Here is a 20,841-nt window from a genome sequence, read left to right as displayed (position 1 = left end):
CTGGATGAAAGGCATCCAGCCAGTAAGACTTAAAAAGCATGTGATGAGAGAAAGCTTTGCTTTGAATTCATTTAGCCTGGTAAGTTAGGTATTAGTTGCATTTTACCTTTTATTTCTTTGTAACCAGTGCTGATTTTTATGTCTCGTTACTTGTGATCATTAAGATCTTTCCTTCTGTAGTCAATAAACATGTTTTTCTAAACCAGTATGTTTGGATTGAAGCATTTGGGAAACTCCATTTGGGATGACAGGATTTGTGCATAGCATTTTCTACCGATAAATGACGGACTTTATATGAGCTTGTATTGTCCAGGAGAGTGCTGGGAAGTGCAAGACTCATTTCTGGGGGAAAGTCTGGGCCTGGGAGTTTGCTGGTGTTTTCCTGTAGTGTAATTCATGAGTGGCTGGCATAGCACTCATATAATATACCTGAGAGTGATTTTCATGCTGGAGGCTGGGTTTGAGCAAACCAGGAGCAGTTGCTCTCACAGTGAAGCAATTTAAAAGGTGCCCCAGCCTGGAGAATTGAGGGAACACGGCAGTTCAGGTTGTACCTGGGGAACGTCACAGTAAGGGAGAATTTTCATAAGGACAGTTGATGTGCAGGGCTGCAACTAGATTATTAACCCAGCACTGGGTGAGAGTTATAAGGGAATGATGATCACATATAGCTGGAGTTTTACTGCATGTAGGTGTACAGGAATTGGGCAGTGTCCATTTAAATAGCGGGGAGACCTCACATGGGTCTCCCTGACTTCTATAACAGAAGTGTATATCTAGCTCGGTGTTGTATATAGTTAGTAAACATATGGTTGTTTGGAACCCAACTGTGTTCATGCGGTTTCCTCTTACTTTTAATGTTGTGTTGAGAGCAAAGACAACAGCGAGACACCAATACTATTGTGGTTAAAGCGGTTTAAGTAGAGTCAGTCCCTCGACTGTGTTATCTACCTTTGGTTACAGAGCGTGAGACTGAGATGTTCCTGTACAATATCATTATGATGAAGTTCTGAACACTTTAGATACAGGGAGAGATACACCAAGAGAGAGGGTCAGGAAATTATCCCCCTGCACAAGCGAACAATGATGCAAAACCAGAAATTCTCATTTTTGTTGACATTTTTCATGTTTTCACCAAAATAAAGGCCCCAAACATTCAGCTTCTGAATGTAGAAAATTTCAATATTTTTATGAAAACCCAAACGATTGTGATGAAAACGGAAATGTATGGAAAAAATTCTTTCCCCTCAAAAAGCCATTTTCCATCAACGAAGCTTTTTGATAGAAGATTTATGACCATTCTGTCTCTGCAGATACTCCTCCCTTCCTTGATAGGTGGGCCCCATCTCTCCTGTTTCTCAGAGCAGCATCCCACAGTTGAGAAAGCTGGAGCCCTCCTGGCGACACCATGTGCGCAGCCAGGTATTCACCTCCACTCACTTCTCACATTCTAATCACTAGGCAAATCTGATGAATGGTCTGCTGGAGTATAAGTGAAAGCAGAGTCCAGCCCATTAAGAATATAGCAGAGACAGCTTATTTTTAGTGGTGGTGTTGACTTTTAGTACATTTGCCTTCTCCCTATATTGAGTCTGATCCTACTAGGTCTAAGCAGTCTCTGCAATGGGTGCCTTCAACTCCCACAGACTAACAGGAATTGAAGGTGCTGATGCTTAGCACCCCACAGGATCAGACGCATATGTTTAGGTTTCTTGGGGGTTATTAAATCTAAAACCATCCACCCACTTTGTATCTCATTTTAGGCATTGGATAGCCCTGGAAACTTGTGCTTTGAGGGCACTTTGAGATGTTCCATTCTGGGAGGGGTGCAGGAGTTAAGAATTAGACTTTGACTGGACTGTGAAACAGAAACATCACACAGATCTGGATTTCCCTGAATAAATGCGGTTGAAATGACACATTCTAAAAAAGCCGCCCCCACAGAATGAGACCATTCAGCTGCCACGAGTTTAGGAGGAAATGAAACTGTAAAGAGAAAGGAAGTCTGAAACTAAATCCATTTGTCAGTACATTTTAGATTCGAAAAAACACAGAACCCTGCCTTCATTGAGACCACACCGGATACGCTGATAGTCCACATTCTGCTGTCTGAAGAAAGAACCAGGACCATGAGGAGTTTCCTTGTCCGGGCTTGGATTCTTTTGCCAGGTGAGACAGGATTCTTTAGATCAATAGAAATAGACCCAGGAGGCAGATCTGCTCCTGTTGGAGCAATAGGAGCTTTGGCTACTAATCATTTCTGCCCTCAGGTCCTCCACCCAAGTGCCTGATGTTAAGCACAGGTTTGAACAGATAACAGGAGAGAATGTCCTAGTTTAAAGCCAACCTGCAGGAATTTCCATGGCCCTGGAGAAAATGTCCTACATAAAAACCAAAACATTTCAGTGCTGCAGTGGGTTGAAGTGGTTTGGAAAATCTCACCAGGGACCTTAGTACTACAGTTTTTCCTTTAAGATAGGGGGAGGAATTAGACTCCCCCAAGTCTAATAATTGTACCCTTCCCTGCCACCGATGGCTCTGGAGGATTGTCCTCTAACTTCCCTTAACACATTTTCCTCTCCTCCCTCAACCCCCATGCGGCAAGTTGGTTTGAGAAGGAATTTCACTGCAATCAAGTGCTCTGCAGATGATAGTAACGTCCCCAGTGCAGTCACTTCCAAGTGGGATGCAGACCAGTTATGCACCTATTTTTTGTTTGCTTGCTTTTTAAATAGTATTGTGAGGTCGGGTTTTCAATGTCACACGTGACGCAGGAGAACAAGTGGCACTGAAAGGCACTGGGACTTGGGCTCCTAAGTCACTTAGACACAGCTGACAAACCTGACCAATGCAGTGAGTATTTCTATCTGAAAAGCCACAAAAGGAGAACAAATGCCATGATTTTTTGGGGCAGGGGAGGGCAGGGGGGAGATGAGAAGCAAAGCAGTGTTAACAAACATACAGATATCACTTTTCACAGAAACAGACTTCCTAGCTGGCAAGTCTTAAAAAAAGGAACCAAACAAGCAAAAGAAACAACAACAAAAGACAAGAACATGCAAACCACCTGATTTGTTTCTATTCTATCTAGGTCCAGTAAAGAATAGAGACAACTGTATATTATTTTTATTATTGAGTCTGCAATAAAAACCTACTTAAATGAATTACAATGATTTTCACATGGCTATGTAAATATTTATTTGATTTTCCTAAAGTTAATTAACTACTTTAGGGAAACGTGTCAGAATGGCCCCCCGCAAGAATTGGTGGCTGCATTCTGAGGCCACCAAAACATTTCTTGTGAAACAGACCCACACAACACCCCTGTGAGGCAGGGAAGCACTATTATCCTCAAGGGAACTGAAGCAGAGAGAGGTGAAGGAACTTGCCCAGGGTCACATAAAGAGTCTGTGGAGGACTGGGGACTTGGACCCAGATCTTCTAAGGCCCAGGCTATCAGCTTTCACCACCTTAGATCCACCACAAAGCAGCTGTCTCCTTCCACACAGGAATATCCAGGCACAAAAGGTTGATCTGGCTAACTAGTTCTGAAGTATGTCTCTTTGTCACTTGTTTTTGCTCAGCAGGAAAGCAATGAAAGCAATTCTGTCTTTTGCAGGCTGTTGGGCTCTGACCGGCCCTAGGGAGGTGAGCGGCCCCGTGGGAGGGTCGGTGTCTGTGCAATGTCAGTACAATGAGGCTTACCAGAACTATAAGAAATACTGGTGCAGAGGAGAAATGTGGATATCCTGCTCCGTAGCTGTTCAGACCAACAGTTCAGAGGCAGAGGTGGCAGGGGACAGAGTCTCCATCCAAGATGATCACACGCAGTGCACGTTCACTGTGACCATGGAGAGCCTGGCACTGGGCGACCAGGATGTTTACTGGTGCGGGATAGAGAAGAGCGGCTTTGACGGCATGGTCGCTGTCAATGTGTGTGTTTTCCCAGGTAAGTCCTTCAAGGGTGTGATGTGTTGTGCCAGTCACCCAGCACCTGCTGCTGCTAAGCTAGGAGTCAGAGCCCTGGCACACCAGCTTGTCTGCCCGGCCAGCACACTCCTGAGGACTCTGCCAGTTGAAACCTCGCCTGGCCAGTAACAATCAGTGAACCGCAATTCCCGAGTTCCCAGAGTCTCCCTGGCTAGAGGAACAGTTTATTTGACTCAGTGTGCTGATTCCCATGTTCCTATCTCAATGGAGTGGGGAAGAATATGGACTGAGATAGAGGTACAGAGGGAAGGGGAGGAGAAGCCAGGGCCTATCTGCTCACTTGTTGGCCAATAATGCAGGATGAGGCATTTAAACACCATGTGCTCATGTCAGAATAGTTCTGTCTCATTTCCTTCCTCTGCTGCCACCACTGATCCCTGCAGAGGAAGCCAAGTCTCGCTCACTCTCCCCAGTCCCTCAATATTGTTGGAGTTCCCCCCAAACCTCTTCCACTTAGCCCCCCGAGAACTCAGTCCAACTCCAGTCTCGTCCCTCAGGTTCCTTTATTTGGCATACTGCAAAGCTACGTTATCTCACTGGGGGCCACCAGCGGTTCAAGTAGGATACAGAATTACAGCTACTGTGTTAAAACAACACCACACCCCCTTTCTCCACTTGCAATGGCCTAGCTAGTACACACGTCAAGGGGCTTTAATAGCCCAGCCACCATGAAGGCAGGTGCCGTCTCAAACAGGAAATGGATAAACAAGGGCGTGGTGATCCAGCTCTGTCTGCTGTCATTTGCAGCTGTTCCTACCTCACCGCCAACGACGCCAGAAAAGGACCTGACCATTGCCACCTCCCCATGGACTGTTCCTGAAGTGGAAAAATCCACCTCCGCCTTTTACAGTAGTGATGCTCCTGCCGGGTGAGTGCCCAAACTCATGCTGGAGGCACTGTGAGGTCTCCTTTCCCCAAGCTCCATGGCAGGTTTGGGGTCTCTACACAGCCCTCCGAAGTCAGAGCTACAATCCTTACAGATGCCAAGGCTTTAAGTCAAACTCAGGCAGCATGTAGGAGCCTAGAACTCACAGGTGACGGCGAGATTTTTAGCTGAGTTTACAAGTTGAGGTAGGGTCATTTATCATCCAAGTCAGGGCCAGACAGTTCTGCTGCTATACAGTCCTTCCTGTCCTGCAAACTATTTTCTGCCCTGCAAGGTGAATTCCATTGCATTATACTGTATCACGCCCACACTTGCAAACAAAAAGAAAGCAAAAAACACCCCCCGCCCACACTCACCACTCTTCCAGCCTGATGTGGTCCAATTTTAAAGAGCTAGCGCTGCATTTCCCCTCACATCTGACATGCAGGACTCTTGCTATTCTATTGGGCTTTCCAGTCAGGCAGGGAGATGTACTGAACATGTCAATCAGATGACAGAATATCTGAAATTTCCATCTTGAAGTTGTTGTCCATTGTTTCCTTCACACTGCGGCAGACGCAGTTGACAAACCCCAGCACTGGAAGGGGTGTGTGTGACACTGCATTCTGTACGATTGTGTCTAACTTTTTAATCAGAAAAGCCAAAAATTCATGGCAAAAGATGCAGTGCAAGTCTCTAAGAGAACAACAACATCGAGCACTTTTCCTCCACAGATCTCCAGGCACTTTACAAAGGAGGTCAGTATCATTAACACCATTTTACAGATGGGGAAACGGAGGCACAAGAGGTGACATGACTTGCTCAGGGTCAGCCAGCAGGCCAGTTGCAGAGCCAGGAATAGAACCCAGGTCTCCTGATGCTGGGTCCAAGGCTCTAACCACTAGGTAACACTGCCATCCCTAAACAGAACAGGGGTTTTACCCTAGCTCAGATGAAAATAGTCTAACAGTTTTAACCTGATTTAATTAAGTAAATTTAATCAATAAAAAGAGTTTGTTTTTGAAGTGCCAACCACAGAGGCCCTGTTAGGGTCACTAGAATCGTGCCCACTGCTGTCGCACTCTGTAGGTTTTTGTTGAGATCAGACCTTTGTTAGGCACTATGCTGAGGCCAGCAAACTCATGTCTCTGGTCACCTGGGCCTAGATTCTCAGATGTATTTAGGTGCTTAACTCTCATTGAGGGCAGGGAGAGTGAGACATCTAAATGTCTTTAAAGACCTAGGCCCTACTACACATTTAAACCTTGCTGTGCAAAGAGGAAAGCTAGGCCTGCTAGTTAGATTGCCAAATTTTCCTTTGCAGAATGGTTTCTGTTTATTCAGTTGGATGCTGAAATCCAGCGTAGTAAGTTGTTAGCCTCAGCTCTGCAACTGACTCAATGTGCTACTTTGAAGCAAGTCACTGTACTTGTGCCTCAGTTTCCCATCTGTAAAAAACAGATAGGGGTTGCCTAATACTTACCCACCCCTTCAAACAACTTGAGAGGGGAGCAAGGTATATGTCTAGTCTTTATATAACAAAGTGTGACCGTTAAGGGTAGAAATAAACATTCTCTTCTCCTTCGCCTAGTATACCAAACCTCGTCCTCCATATCCTGATCCCATCCGTCCTGCTGGTTCTATCTTTGATTGTGTTCATTGCTGTAAAGTTTAGAAGAGCATCACAGAGGAGGAGCAAAGGTAAAAATTCTCTGATCAATTTTGCTACTAAGTGTCACTTCATTCTCCGGATGGTGCAGCCCAATTATTTTGCTTCCTTCCTAAGGACCATATTGTTCCTGTCCCCAAAATAACAGCACAAGACAGACACTCTCTAAATTCACCTCACGTACTTCGTCAGTTACTCCATGCAGCAGGTTGCATGGCTGTACAAACTGGTAGATCCCCACAGCTCACCCAGCCCCCGCTATCACACATCCCCAGCCAAAGTGACGGAGCAGGTACCTAGCTCAGGCTAGATACAGGAGCTGGCTAGTTAAAAAGCAAACAAACCAGTTGTTTCTGACCATGTAGAAATCAGCTGTTTAAATAAGATTCATTAACACTCAGCAAAAGAAACAAATTCCCCTTGATTACCTGATTTCATCAGCTGCTCCTAAGAACTGCTCCTCTGGCCTATAGTGATTCCCAGCTTTTCCTGCAAAGCTGTCTACCCCACAAGCCCCATGCTGCCTCAGGTTCTGGTAATCCTGTGACTTCCAATCAGCTGCAGCTGGGCTTGCCAGGTTCTGATGGGTACTAATAACAGCGAAATAGCTGACAAAGTCTTTTCCTCCGTCACCTCAGCCAGAGGGCGTGCAATCACTGCCTCAGCAAAAAGAACCGAACCAACGCCAGGGCCGCTGCTGCATGAGAAAGCTGCAGCAGTTTAACTTAAATTGGGTCAAGACATGATTTAGCTAAACTGGAGCAAAGTCTCTGTAGACATTTATTTTATTATTTATTTATAAGGCTGCTGGTGTGTGGAGACCGTGGCCTATTATGCTGGCAACTATTGTCACAGAGTTTCCTGGTCCTCCCCTGTCTATCAGAACCCATCCGTTGTCCCGCGTCTTCTACTTAGTTTGTAAGCTCTTTGGGTCTCTTTGTTCTGTGTTTGTACAGCACCTAGCACAATGGGGGTCCTCAGCCATGACTGGTGCTCCTAGACCCTATGATAATACAAGTAACACAATCATAGAACTGGATGGGACCTTGAGAGGTCATCTAGTCCAGTCCCCTGCACTCAAGGCAGGACTAAGTATTATCTGGACCATCCCTGGCAGGTGTTTGTCTGACCTGCTCTTAAAAATCTCCAATGATGGAGACTCCACAACCTCCCTAGGCAATTTATTCCAATACTTAATCACCTTGATAGTTCAGAAGTTTTTTCTAACGTCCAACCTAAATCTCCCTTGCTGCAATTTAAGCCCATTGCTTCTTGTCCTATCCTCAGAGGTTAAGAACAACAATTTTTCTTCCTCCTTCTTGTACCACCATTTTACATGAAAACTGTCATCGTGTCCCCTCTCAGTCTTCTCTTTTCCAGACTAAACAAACCCAATTTTTTCAATCTTCCCTCATAGGTCATGTTTTCTAAACTTTTCATCATTTTTGTCGCTCTTCTCTGGACTCTCTCCAATTTGTCCACATGATCATCCTTCCTGAAATGTGGCATCAAGAACTGGACACAATATTCCAGTCAAGGCGTAATCAGCATGGAGTAGAGCAAAAGAATTACTTCTCATGTCTTGCTTACAACACTCCTGCTAATACATCCCAGAATGATGTTTGCTTTTTTTGCAACAGCGTTACACTGTTGACTCACATTTAGCTCGTGGTCCACTATGACCCTCAGATCCCTTTCCACACTACTCCTTCCTAGACAGTCATTTCCCATTTTGTATATGTGCAACTTCTTGTTCCTTCCTAAGTGGAGTACTTTGCATTTGCCCTTATTGAATTTCATCCTATTTACTTCAGACCATTTCTCCAGTTTGTCCAGATCATTTTGAATTTTAATTCTATCCCCCAAACCACTTGCAGCCCCTCCCAGCTTGGTATCGTCTGCAAACTTTCTAAGTGTACTCCGTATGCCATTATCTAAATCACTGATAAAGATATTAAACAGAACCAGACCCAGAACTGATCCCTGTGGGACCCCACTCGTTATGCCCTTCCAGCATGACTGCGAACCACTGATAACTGCTCTCTGGAAATGGTTTTCCAATCAGTTTTGCACCCACCTTAGAGTAGCTCCATCTAGGTTGCATTTCCTTAGTTTGTTTATGAGAAGGTCATGTGAAACAGTATTAAAAGCTTTACTAAAGTCAAGATATACTACATCTACTGCTTCCCCCGATACACAAGGCTTGTTTCCCTGTTAAAGAAAGCTATCAGGTTGGCTTGACACTATTTGTTTTTGATAAAATCATGCTGTTACTTATCACCTTATTATCTTCTAGATGTTTGCAAATTGATTGCTTAATTACTTGCTCCATTATTTTTCTGGGTACTTTCCACTGAATTTTCCACTGTATTTTCCACTGCATGCATCCAATGAAGTGAGCTGTAGCTCATGAAAGCTTATGCTCAAATAAATTTGTTAGTCTCTAAGGTGCCACAAGTACTCCCTTTCTTTTTGCGAATACAGACTAACATGGCTGCTACTCTGAAACCTGTCCTTTCTGGGTACAGAAGTTAAGCTGACTGTCTGTAATTCCTTGGGTTGTCCTTATTTCCCTTCTTATAGATTGGCATGATATTTGCCCTTTTCTAGTCTTCTGGAATCTCTCCTGTCTTCCACGACTTTTCAAAGATAATCGCTAATGGCTCAGATATCTCCTCAGTCAGCTCCTTGAGTATTCTAGGATGTATTTCATCAGGCTCTGGTGACTTGAAGACATCTAATTTGTCCAAGTAATTTTTAACTTGTTCTTTCCCTGTTTTAGTCTCTTCTGATCCTACCTCATTTTCACTGGCATTCACTGTTAGACGTCCAATCAGCACCAACCTTCTTGGTGAAAACCGAAACAAAGAAGTCATGAAGCACCTCTGCCTTTTCCACAATGATTTATTTATTTCAGTTTAAGAGTGGCTTATATAGATTTAGTTTAAGCCAGTTTCGTATTCACTTCAGCTAAACTGAAGCAAGTCGTTCTCATACTGAAATACGAGTCTACCCAGAGTTCTGCCCTTGTTTATCTAAATTGGGTTTTGAGCTGATTTACTTTAAACTGGGGCAATTTTTGCATGTAAATGAAGCCTAGAACACCACATTTTCTGGACAATCCTAATCTTCCCGCTCACCTTCAGCTGAGCTGCAGCCACCCTGCACTGTTAGCCCCCCATGTGGGGGTCCAGCTACAGGGCTCTCTTTTTTTCTAATTCTGGGAAGAGATCGGCAGGAACGCTGCAGCAGCCAGTTAGAGACAGAGAAATATTACTGACCTTTCACCCCCCAACTGTAGCTCTCTGTCTTTCATTTGCATGCTGCATGAAAAAGGAATTCTCAAAGCAGAAAGGTCCAGATCCTCAAAGGAATTTAGGTTTCTAACAAATTAGGAGCCTAAATAACTTCAAGGCTCTGAGCCAAACTGCTAATCCTTAAAAGGGAAACTGTCCCCAGAGACTTGGAGATCTCTAAAAAGACACTGGGGATGTATCTCCTTGCCAGACACATCCACAGGGCCCTAACCTCATGGTGTTGGTGATGAGAGGCTCATGGGAGCAGGAGTGTAGCCCACCAAGGAGCTGACGCTACTGCTTTCCCTGGGCGCTGCAAAGCACTACGGATCTCTGCTCCACTTGCAGAGCTGATCCTGAGGGCTGGGTCTGTGTTTGGCCTTGAAAGCTGATCTGGTTCATTTAGATCTAAAAAGCTGGGTCCTCTTCGACACAGGACGGTCCCCCAGTGAGTTACCTAAACACACAGTCCAATGGTTGACAAATTCCTTTGCAAAAGCTCCCAGATGGAGATAGTAGTAACACTTGGTCCTAGGAAGGCTTTGCTTCCCTGACATTGCATCTAGGGCGCAGGATACTACTGCAACAAGTGACTTAGAAAGGCCTAGCCATAAATAAAAATAGCTTTACATCAGCTTGATACATTTCCTGTTTCTGATTATTTCAGCCCTTGAGGACACACCAGGACAAAAGGATAAGAACTTCTATCTCTATAAGAAGGTAAGATAGGCTCGCGGGTAGGTGCTCAGATACAGTGGTGATTAGCTCAGTACAATAACATATACAGGATAGAATAGAAGATTGTCAGTGGCTCTCTGAGTTTAGAGTATTTCACACATTACTGAACCCCTGAAAAGGTGACACACCTTCACCATTCACTCAGTGCTACTAAGTCCTAGGAAAGGTATAACGTCAGAGTCGAGTCAATCTACACTAGCGCAGAAGGTGTCTGTCTCCCTCTAGTGGCTGGTTCACATAAGAAATTAAGCACATGCTACCCCTACCGGCTAAGGGAGTTACTATTGTAGCTCAGTGTGACGCTTTCCGACGGTACCCATGATTGTGGGGGCACCTCGCTACCCCTTGCCCTTAGCATGAGGAAGCCCTGTCTGTGCCTGTCGTGGGTCAGCTCCCCAGCTCCACCAGCCACAGGCAACATAAGCCCTCCCCTCTAGGCCCCACAGGCCTCACTGTTCTGCTACAGGTTAGCGGTAGGTACATCCCAAACCTTGAACCCTCCAAGCATCTCCCTGGAGTGTCCAGCCCCTAATTCGCTGGAGACTTGTGCTCACAGATTCAACACTTCCAAACAGTAATACACCCCAGCTGGCCAGTTCCACCTCAGGTCACTGCTCCACTGAACAAACAGCGTTTAGAGAAGTTTATTTAACAAAGCAGAGAAATTCAAGGAACAGCAAGCTGAGGTATTGAAAACAAATGGTTTCCCATAAAACAAAATCCTAACGCATTCTAGAGCCTAGACTTAATGAACAAGCTCCTCACATGTCTTGTAGAGTGTTGCTCACCCTAAATCTGTACAGTGCCTTACAACCAGGTTGGCTGTGTTCCCCTTTCATGAGCCAAGCACGCTGTCAGTTTGCCTCCCAGGTGAAGGATCCAACATGTCACTTTGTACTCTAAGAGACAACCCTTTATCTTTATTCATAAACAGGACACTCCCCTCCCCCGGCTGTTTGTTTATTCAGGTAGATTTCCTCGCTGGTAGACTTCACAGTCTCTCAGTCCTCCCCAGCTCTGGGTGTAAATAGGCAGACAGTGTGCAGCATACGATACACAGTATCCAAATGGGCAGACAGGGAGAGAGGTGTGTGTTACTTCCTGCCTGCAAGGAACATCTCCGAGGTGTCTCACTTGCTGGTGACCTGTCTTAATTCCAAGCCCTTATGAACGTAATTTCTGTATAGATACATAACTCCTTCAATACTATCCACACGCACATTGTGCAATGATTGAGGACCAATGGGCAACTGGGGCTCGGCAGAGACGGCACATGCCACCCGTCGGTGAACTATGTATATATCTGACCCAGGGGATCTTTGTAAACCCTCTGCACCCCTGGTGCCCTCTGGAAGTTGGCACCAGAGTTCCTTGGGTCACACTCACCTCATAGAGACTTGTGCTTTTAACAGGAAATTCCCCGCCCTGCTGATTAACCAGTGTGGAGGGGGAGGGGTCATTATTTAGACTCAGACAGCAAGGGTGCCATTTTTAACATGGCTGTAGCTTAGGGCAGTACAGGGAAGGAGTCACTTCCTGCCAACCCCACCCCTTTAGCTCCTCAGTGTGGCATTTTGGTAAGAGGGGTCCCTTAGAGTTTCCTGTTAGCTCTGAGCACCTCCCATGCCTGTTTTAGAATCTTGGGCACACCCTTCCCTTCAGTGCATCAGATCCTGCTGCCACAGGCCAGATGGCAATCTATATGAACAAGCAGTACCTGCCCTGCTCAGCCGATCCGGCGTCCAACTATGAAAACATCCCTCTGAGGAATCAGGTAGGAAGAAAACCCAGTGACAGCATACTGCTGCTGGAGGGTGTACTCCCCGATTCTGAAACTCCCTGCTTCCAGGCCTGGAGGACACTGTTCCAAAAGGGAATCTGCACCAATTCAGGGCAAAACCTTCCCTCTTCCTCTTTCTTACCACTAACCAGCCCCTTTCAGCAGCAGCAACTCGTGAACCCTTCAGCAAGGCACAACCTAATTAAAGCCAGGGGTCACTTGGAAGAATCAGCTGTGGTTTGCAAATGTTCTCGTCTTCTGCCTGGACCTGCTCCAAGTTACTCCATCTCCTCTTCTTGTAGTTTCTTCTCTCTGATTCATGGTGTCTTTATTTCAGGTTTCAGGAGGGAGAGAAGCAGTTTCTTCTGGCCCAGAGCACTGCTCAGCCACAGATCAGGAAGACACCTACGTCAATATGTGCCCAATCACACCCCGTCCCCCCATGATTTGTCGTCAAGCAAAGTGTGGGAGAAAAGCTGCAGGCTGAAGCCCTTCCTACTTACAGGATATTTAACAGTCCTTATTTTCCTACTGTCCCATGAAAGCTTCCAGACGGGCATTCTCTCTGCCCTGCTTCTGCTGAGCAATCTGCCAACAGCAAGATGTGGTGGGGAGGTCCCACTTCCAGCATGACTGTCTTCAGAAATGTACTGGGGGGCAACAGCTACTACAAAATGCTTCTCTTTTCCTGGACATCAGCTTGAAATAGCACAAAGGCTTGGTGGCTCAGGTTCCTGGAGGGCTGGAGGTATTCCTCTGGTGCTTGTTGTGGCATCTCTCTGCTCCAATGCCAAACAATTGCTGTCAAGGTTCCTTCCCCACTCTAAACTCCAGGGTACAGATGTGGGGACCTGCATGAAAACCCGCTAAGCTTATTTTTACCAGCTTAGGTTAAAACTTCCCCAAGGTACAAACTATTTTACCTTTTGCCCTTGGACTTTATTGCTGCCACCACCAAGTGTCTAACAGATATTTAACCGGGAAAGATCCCGCTTGGAAACGTCTTTCCCCCCAAAATCCTCCCCAAACCCTACACCCCCTTTCCTGGGGAAGGCTTGATAAAAATCCTCATCAATTTGCATAGGTGAACACAGACCCAAACCCTTGGATCTTAAGAACAATGAAAAAGCAATCAGGTTCTTAAAAGAAGAATTTTAATTGAAGAAAAAAAGTAAAAGAATCACCTCTGTAAAATCAGGATGGTAAATACCTTACAGGGTAATCAGATTCAAAACATAGAGAATCCCTCTAAGCAAAACCTTAAGTTACAAAAAAACACAAAAACAGGAATCTACATTCCATTCAGTACAACTTATTTTCTCAGCCATTTAAACAAAACAGAATCTAACACATCTCTAGCTAGATTACTTACTAAGTTCTAAGACTCTATTCCTGTTCTGTTCCTGGCAAAAGCATCACACAGACAGAGAGAACCCTTTGTTTCTCCCCCCCCCTCCAGCTTTGAAAGTATCTTGTCTCCTCATTGGTCATTTTGGTCAGGTGCCAGCGAGGTTATCCTAGCTTCTTAATCCTTTACAGGTGAAAGGGTTTTTCCTGTGGCCAGGAGGGATTTAAAGGTGTTTACCCTTCCCTTTATATTTATGACACGCCCCCCAAATCACAGATAGGGTGAAACTCTGGCTGTGATTTCTTCCTGGAGCACTAGGGGAAAACAGAGTTAATAAGACACATGCACCTCTAAATATACTACCAAGTATATAAAGACTAACAATATTTGTCACATCTCAAGGATGATTTTAACCAGTTGATTCTGGGAAACTTTCAAGGGAGAGGGCATCAGCCACTTTGTTAGAAGCTGAGACGTGTTGGATGTTGAAATCAAAATCTTGGAGAGCTAAACTCCACTGAATACGTTTTTTGTTATTTCCCGTGGCAGTATGAAGCCACTGTAGCGCAGCATGGTCGGTTTGCAGGTAGAAACGCCGTCCCCAAACATATGGGCGTAGCTTTTCCAGAGCGTAGACAATGGCGTAACATTCTTTTTCACTGACTGACCAGTTGCTTTCCCTCTCAGACAGCTTCTTGCTGAGAAACACTACAGGGTGGAATTCTTGATCCGGTCCTTCCTGCATTAAAACTGATCCCACACCACGCTCGGATGCATCTGTGGTTACTAGGAACGGTTTGTCAAAGTCTGGGGCCCTTAGCACAGGGTCAGACATGAGTGTCGCTTTAAGCTGGTTAAAGGCCTTCTGACAGTCTTCAGTCCACTGAACAGCATTTGGCTGTTTCTTTTTGGTTAGGTCTGTCAGTGGGGTGGCGTTTTGGCTGTATTGAGGTACAAATCGCCTGTAATATCCGGCCAAGCCAAAGAAGGATTGGACCTGTTTCTTTGACTTTGGGACAGGCCACTTTTGGATAGCATCCTCTTTGGCCTGTAGGGGGTTGATAGTTCCTTGACCCACCTGGTGTACAAGGTAAGTCACTCTGTTTAGGCCTATTTGACACTTCTTAGCCTTAACAGTTAGTCCTGCCTCCCTTATGCGCTCAAAGACTTTTTGTAGATGTTCCAGGTGTTCTGCCCAGGAATCTGAAAATATGGCCACATCGTCAAGGTAGATGACTGCATATTCTCCTAATCCCGCTAGGAGACCATCTACAAGTCTTTGGAAGGTGGTGCATGCATCCCTCAGCCCGAAAGGGAGTACATTAAATTCATACAGCCTGACGTGTGGTGAAGGCTGACCTTTCCTTGGCAGATTCATCTAGCGGTACCTGCCAGTACCCCTTGGTTAAATCCAAGGTAGAGATGAACTGGGCCCGTCCCAATTTCTCTAATAGTTCATCTGTGCATGGCATTGGATAGTTGTCTGGGCGAGTTACAGCATTTAGCTTATGGTAGTCCACGCAAAAATGTATCTTCCCATCTGGTTTGGAAACTAGAACCACTGGAGATGCCCATGCACTGCCAGAGGGGCAGATTACCCCCATCTGTAGCATATCCTGGATCTCCCATTCTATAGCAGTTTTAGCTTGAGGAGACACCTGGTAAGGTTGGACTTTAATTGGGTGAGCATTACCTGTGTCAATGGAGTGGTATGCCCATTCAGTCAGTCCTGGGGCGGCTGAGAACGTTGGCGCGTAGCTAGTGCACAGCTCCTGGATCTGCTGTCGCTGCATACGCCCAAGGGTCATGGAGAGGTTCACCTCTTCCACACCACCAGCACATTTCCCTTCGTAGTAGACACTTTCAGGCCACTCAGCGTCATCTCCTCCCTGGGCTGTAAACTGACAAACCTTTAATTCTCTGGAATAAAAGGGCTTTAGAGAATTAATATGGTACACCTTAGGCTTTCGGTTGGAGGTGGGGAATGCTATGAGATAATTAACAGCTCCCAGGTGCTCCTGGACCGTGAATGGCCCCTCCCATGACACTTCCATTTTATGGGCCTGGAGTGTCTTTAAGACCATGACCTGGTCCCCTACTTTGAAGGAATGCTCTCTGGCATGTTTATCATACCAGGCTTTTTGCTCTTTTTGAGCATCCTTTAGGTTTTCTTTAGCAAGGGCTAAAGAGGGTTTTGTAGGTTGGTTACAAAGTCCAGAATGTTAGTTCCTGGAGAAGGTGTAAACCCCTCCCTTTGCTGCTTCACCAACTGTAATGGCCCCTTAACCTCGCGGCCATATACCAGTTCAAATGGTGAAAACCCTAAACTGGGATGTGGTACAGCTCTGTAGGCAAAGTACAACTGCTGCAACACTAGGTCCCAATCATTGGAGTGCTCATTTACGAATTTACGTATCATGGCCCCCGAAGTCCCATTACATTTTTCCACCAGACCATTTGTTTGATGATGGTAAGGGGCGGCAACCAAGTGATTCACCCCTTGAGCTTCCCAAAGGTTTTCCATAGTTCCTGCCAGGAAATTAGTTCCTGCATCTGTGAGGATGTCGGAGGGCCAACCTCCCCTGGCAAAAATGTCTGCCTGGCACACACTTTTAGCCCTGGTGTTGCTTGGAGCTACTGCTTCCGGCCATCGGGTGGCAAAATCCATGAAAGTCAGTATGTACTGCTTTCCTCTGGGTGTCTTTTTCGGAAAAGGACCCAGAATATCCACAGCTACTCGCTGAAATGGAACTTCAATGATGGGGAGTGGCTGGAGAGGGGCTTTGACCTGGTCTTGGGGTTTTCCCACTCTTTGGCATATCTCACAAGACCGGACATAGGTAGAAACATCCTTGCTCATTCCCTCCCAGTGGAATGACCTCCCCAAACGGTCTTTGGTCCTGTTCACCCCAGCATGGCCACTAGGATGATCATGGGCTAAGCTCAAGAGCTTGGCCCGGCACTTAGTTGGAACTACCAACTGTCTCTGAGGATGCCAGTCTTCCTGGTGTCCACCAGAAAGAGTTTCCTTGTATAAAAGTCCTCTTTCTACAACAAACCTGGATCGATTAGAAGAGCTGAGAGGCGGTGGGTTGCTCCGTGTCACCATCCAAGCTCTCTGGAGGCTTTCATCTGCTTCCTATTCGGTCTGGAACTGTTCCCTTGATGCTGGAGACATCAGTTCCTCATTGGATTGTGGACCTAGGCTTGGTCCCTCTGGAAGCGATGTAGGGGATGGGGCTGTTTCCACTGACTGTGAACCGCTCTCCGCTGGTGCACTATGTTGGGGTTCAGGCTCCAGCTGAGCCTCTGGTGTAGGGTTATCAGCTGCTGCTCGTGCAGGTTCGGTGGGGCCTTCTGGTGTTGGGGTTGCAAGTACTGGATTCAGTGCTGGCATTGGGTCTGGTGCTGGTTGTTCCGCCGGTTCCGGTTCTGGGACTGGCTCTGTCTGGGTCTCTGGGACTGGATCCACTACTGCTATTGCAGATGTTGGCCTGGGGTCCGGGTCCATCACCTCTGACCGGGTCCTGGTAGAAGTTTCCGGAACAGAGCTAGGTGTGACGGCTTGCTTAGCCTGGCTGCGGTTGACCATTCCCACCCTCTTGGCTAGCTTCACATGATTGGCCAAGTCTTCTCCCAACAGCATGGGGATGGGATAATCATCATAGACTGCAAAAGTCCACGTTCCTGACCAGCCCTTGTACTGGACAGGCAACATGGCTGTAGGCAATTTGCAAGAGTTGGACTTGAAGGGTTGAATTGTCACTTGGATCTCTGGGTTGATTAAATTGGGGTCCTGGAGATCTAGACATGGTTTCAGGACAAGGGAGTGCAGTGAAGGATGTTCATGGGTTAAAGCCCAGCACTGGGAGTCAAGAGATCTGGGTGCTATGCCCAAGGTGACCAAGACAGCCAAAGGTGACCTTTCTGGGCTTCAGTTTCCATCATGAAAAATAGATAGAACACTTCCCTACCTCACAGGTGTGGAGGTAGGCTAAATTCCCTCCGGTTTGTGAAGAGCAGTGAGATCCTCAGAAGCTGCTTAGAGGAGAAGATAGCACAGTACTGCTCTTGCTAAGCTGCAGGGTCAAGGTTTTGAAAGATGAAATGGTGACAACTCCAGGCTCCCACGCTTGGGCAGAAGCTCCCACCTGCTTCTATTTGCTCAAAGGAATGAACCTCACACTTCTTCTGGGTTGGGTGTGGAGGTCCATAGCCTCCTCTCACCTTTAGGCTCCATTCAGTGAGAAGTCAGGCCCCCATCCTGCACCCGCTGCTGTCAAACAGGAGTTTTGTCGATGCTTATGACGGGAGCAGGCCCCAGGCAGATGCAGAGCTTGCACTGCTGCTGGGTCCCTAGAGCAACACAACTTGTAGACAAAAGCTAAGTAAAGTCAGCCCCCTGCCTAGTGCAAAAGCAGGTGCAATGAACCAAAACCACCCATCTGGCCACAAAAAGAACAGATTAAAAGCAGGAAAGGGCAGCAGCTGAGAGATAAGGAATGAGGCACCGAGTTCTCCGGATTTCACTTTGGACCCTTAGAGCAGAATGAGGGACCCACACCATAACACAGAACTAGTGAGATTCTCCTGCTGGAAGCATTTTGCAGCCTGAAGAGGTGATATGCTGCTACTTTAACACATTTCCCCCTTTAGCCCGCAAAACCCTGTATATCCCTGGGATGTGGGTGCTAGAGACAGGAGGAGGTGAGGAACTGGGGAATCTATTCCTTTGCTTTCCCAGGAGAAAAGGCACTGAGTTTATTGAAAGGAAACAGATTCAAAGCACGTTGCAAACCAGAAAACTTGGGCGGCAGTTCATGACAAAACATGACATTGACATGTAACATGAGTAAAGTTAAGCATGTGCATAAGTCTCTGCAGGATCAGGGCCTCCATTTCTTAAATGTTACTACCAACCATCCCCCAATTCTGGCATCATACAGCAAACACCCCGTGAGAACAGGCCAGGCTGGGCGAGGGCAGTATGGAGAAGCACATGTCAGGAAATAGCCAAGACTGCTACTCTACCCCACAGCCTGTCCCCAGCACACGCAACCCTGGGATACAGTGTTCAAATAGCAGCCACCCATCACCATTTCCTGATGTGCAAGATTGAGTTGAAGAGAAACCAGCAAAAATAGCAACATTCAAAAGTTCACTAAGTGCATCATGGGGTTATTTTGTTTCCAGTCCTATGACTTCCCATAGCCCTGGTGCTGTCATACCATTTATTACTTCATAAAAAAGCAGCTGAATTTCGCTCAAACTGACAACACAACCACAAGGACTAAAATAGCAGCCACCTCACACCCTTCTGCGCATACTGTACACACCTTCCTGGAAGGAAACAGAGTCCTGATCTCCCAGCTATTTCCTCATTTCAGTACTGGACAACATGACTTGGGCTATCAGTGTAGAATGCAAGTGTGACTGCAAGGATGTGTCTGCACCTTCTAATGCCCAGAAGCAGGATAGTTTGGGGAGAGAGAGTCACTTGCAGTGAGTGTCCTACTGAGAACCAGAGCAATCAGGAGGATCCTGATAAGGAGTTAGCTGCTGTTTCCAGGTGAGCCTGAAATGGACACTGTGTGTGAGTGGAAATGCAAGGAATTAAGTTCCCCCTTCAGGTTCTTCTTGCTTCTGGGATTGGTGGGTAGTATTAGGAAGGAGATTTCGAGGACTTCAGGAAATAGGGCATGGAAGTCCCATTAAAAGATTTAAAAACTGGCTAAATGATAGATATTGAAGCATAATTATTGGCAAAGGCTCACTGTGATGGGTTCCCCTCCCTCGGGGTGCCACCTGGATCTGGGGTACCACTGAGCCCCCCAACCCACCAGCCTGGGCTCCCACCCACCCACCCTGTAATGCTGTGACAAGCTGCAGACACGCTCCCGGTCTCATACTTTCACCAGCATACAGGTAGGGACACACCCAGCTGCAGCTTCACACAGATGCTGAGATCAGCTGTACATGGGAAGGCTCAGCTAAGGAACTGCCCAGTTACTCAAGTGCACACCCCCTTTGAAAGGTAAACCCAAAATTATACTGTCTTGCACTGCACAGGGAACTGTACAGCATAAGATCATGAAATTCACCCCCTTCCTCAATGTGGAGAGGAATATACACAGCTTTCTGCCTTAAATTATGATTTCCACACACACACTGGTTTTTGGTAAAGCAAAAGCAGACTTTTTAATGGCAAAAGATAGATTTTAAGTGATTATAAGGGATAGCAAACAGATCAAAGCAGATTACCTAGCAAATAAAACAGAAATGCAGTCTAAGATTACTATGCTAAAGAAATCAGATAGGAGTAGCAAATTCTCACCCTATTTGTTGGTTTAGGCAGCTTGCAGAGATTCTTGAGGGCAAGCTGCACTTGCTTGTAGCTTAAAACCCCAGTTATACCTTTCACAGGCTAGAAATCTGTCTAGCCTGGGTTCAGCCCTTCTCCCGCAGTTCAGCCCTTGTTTCTCAGGTGTTTCCAGCAATCTTCTTGGACGGGGAGTCAGTGAAGATGAACCACGATGATGTCACTCCCCTGCCTTAAATAACTTTTGCATATGGCAGGAATCCTTTGTTTCCAACTTTTAGTTCCCACACCTTTCAGTGGAAAAACATTAATATTCTATGACGGAGCCCAGTATCAGGTGACTTGGTCACATGTGGAGGTCTTTAATCTAGCGGTCAAAGGCTTGATGAGATCCAATGGCTGGAAGTTGAACCTAGACAAATTGAACTTGGAAATAAGATACAGATTTGCAACAGTGATGATAATCAACTATTGGAACAACCTACTCATTGGAGTAAGGGCTTTAAACCAGAACGGATCTCCCTCTAAAACGGTGGCTCTCAACCTTTCCAGACTACTGTACCTCTGTCAGAGTCTGATTTGTCTTGCATACCCCAAGTTACACCTCATTTAAAAACTGCTCTCTTACAAAATCAGACATAAAAATACAAAAGTATCACAGCCCCACTACTCCTGAAAAATTGCTGACTTTCTCATTTTTACCATATAGTTATAAAATAAGTCAATATGAATATAAATATTGTACTTACATTTCAGCGTATAGTAAATAGAGCAGTATAAACAAGTCATTGTCTGCATGAAATTTTAGTTTTTATGGACTTCGCCAGTGCTTTACA

The 20,841-nt window shown here is 46.0% G+C and overlaps 1 protein-coding gene across 2 annotated transcripts; it reads left to right on the top strand.

Moving 5' to 3' along the window:
• The first annotated feature begins 2,056 nt into the window (after positions 1 to 2,056).
• On the top strand, positions 2,057 to 14,420 carry LOC144274721 (CMRF35-like molecule 1). Of its 2 annotated transcripts, XM_077833767.1 has the most exons (7): positions 2,057 to 2,169; positions 3,620 to 3,949; positions 4,738 to 4,858; positions 6,447 to 6,556; positions 10,488 to 10,540; positions 12,195 to 12,332; positions 12,676 to 14,420. In XM_077833767.1, the coding sequence occupies exons 1-7, from the start codon at positions 2,130 to 2,132 to the stop codon at positions 12,823 to 12,825; spliced, it is 942 nt and encodes a 313-aa protein (XP_077689893.1). In that variant the 5' UTR covers positions 2,057 to 2,129; the 3' UTR covers positions 12,826 to 14,420. The 2 variants fall into 2 exon arrangements, with proteins under 2 accessions (XP_077689893.1, XP_077689894.1); XM_077833768.1 differs by lacking the exon at positions 12,195 to 12,332.
• The last annotated feature ends 6,421 nt before the right edge of the window (positions 14,421 to 20,841 follow it).

The sequence above is a fragment of the Eretmochelys imbricata genome, chromosome 14 (assembly GCF_965152235.1).
Source record: "Eretmochelys imbricata isolate rEreImb1 chromosome 14, rEreImb1.hap1, whole genome shotgun sequence".
Classification (NCBI taxonomy): domain Eukaryota; kingdom Metazoa; phylum Chordata; order Testudines; family Cheloniidae; genus Eretmochelys; species Eretmochelys imbricata.
This window is presented reverse-complemented; position numbering and strand designations above follow the sequence as displayed.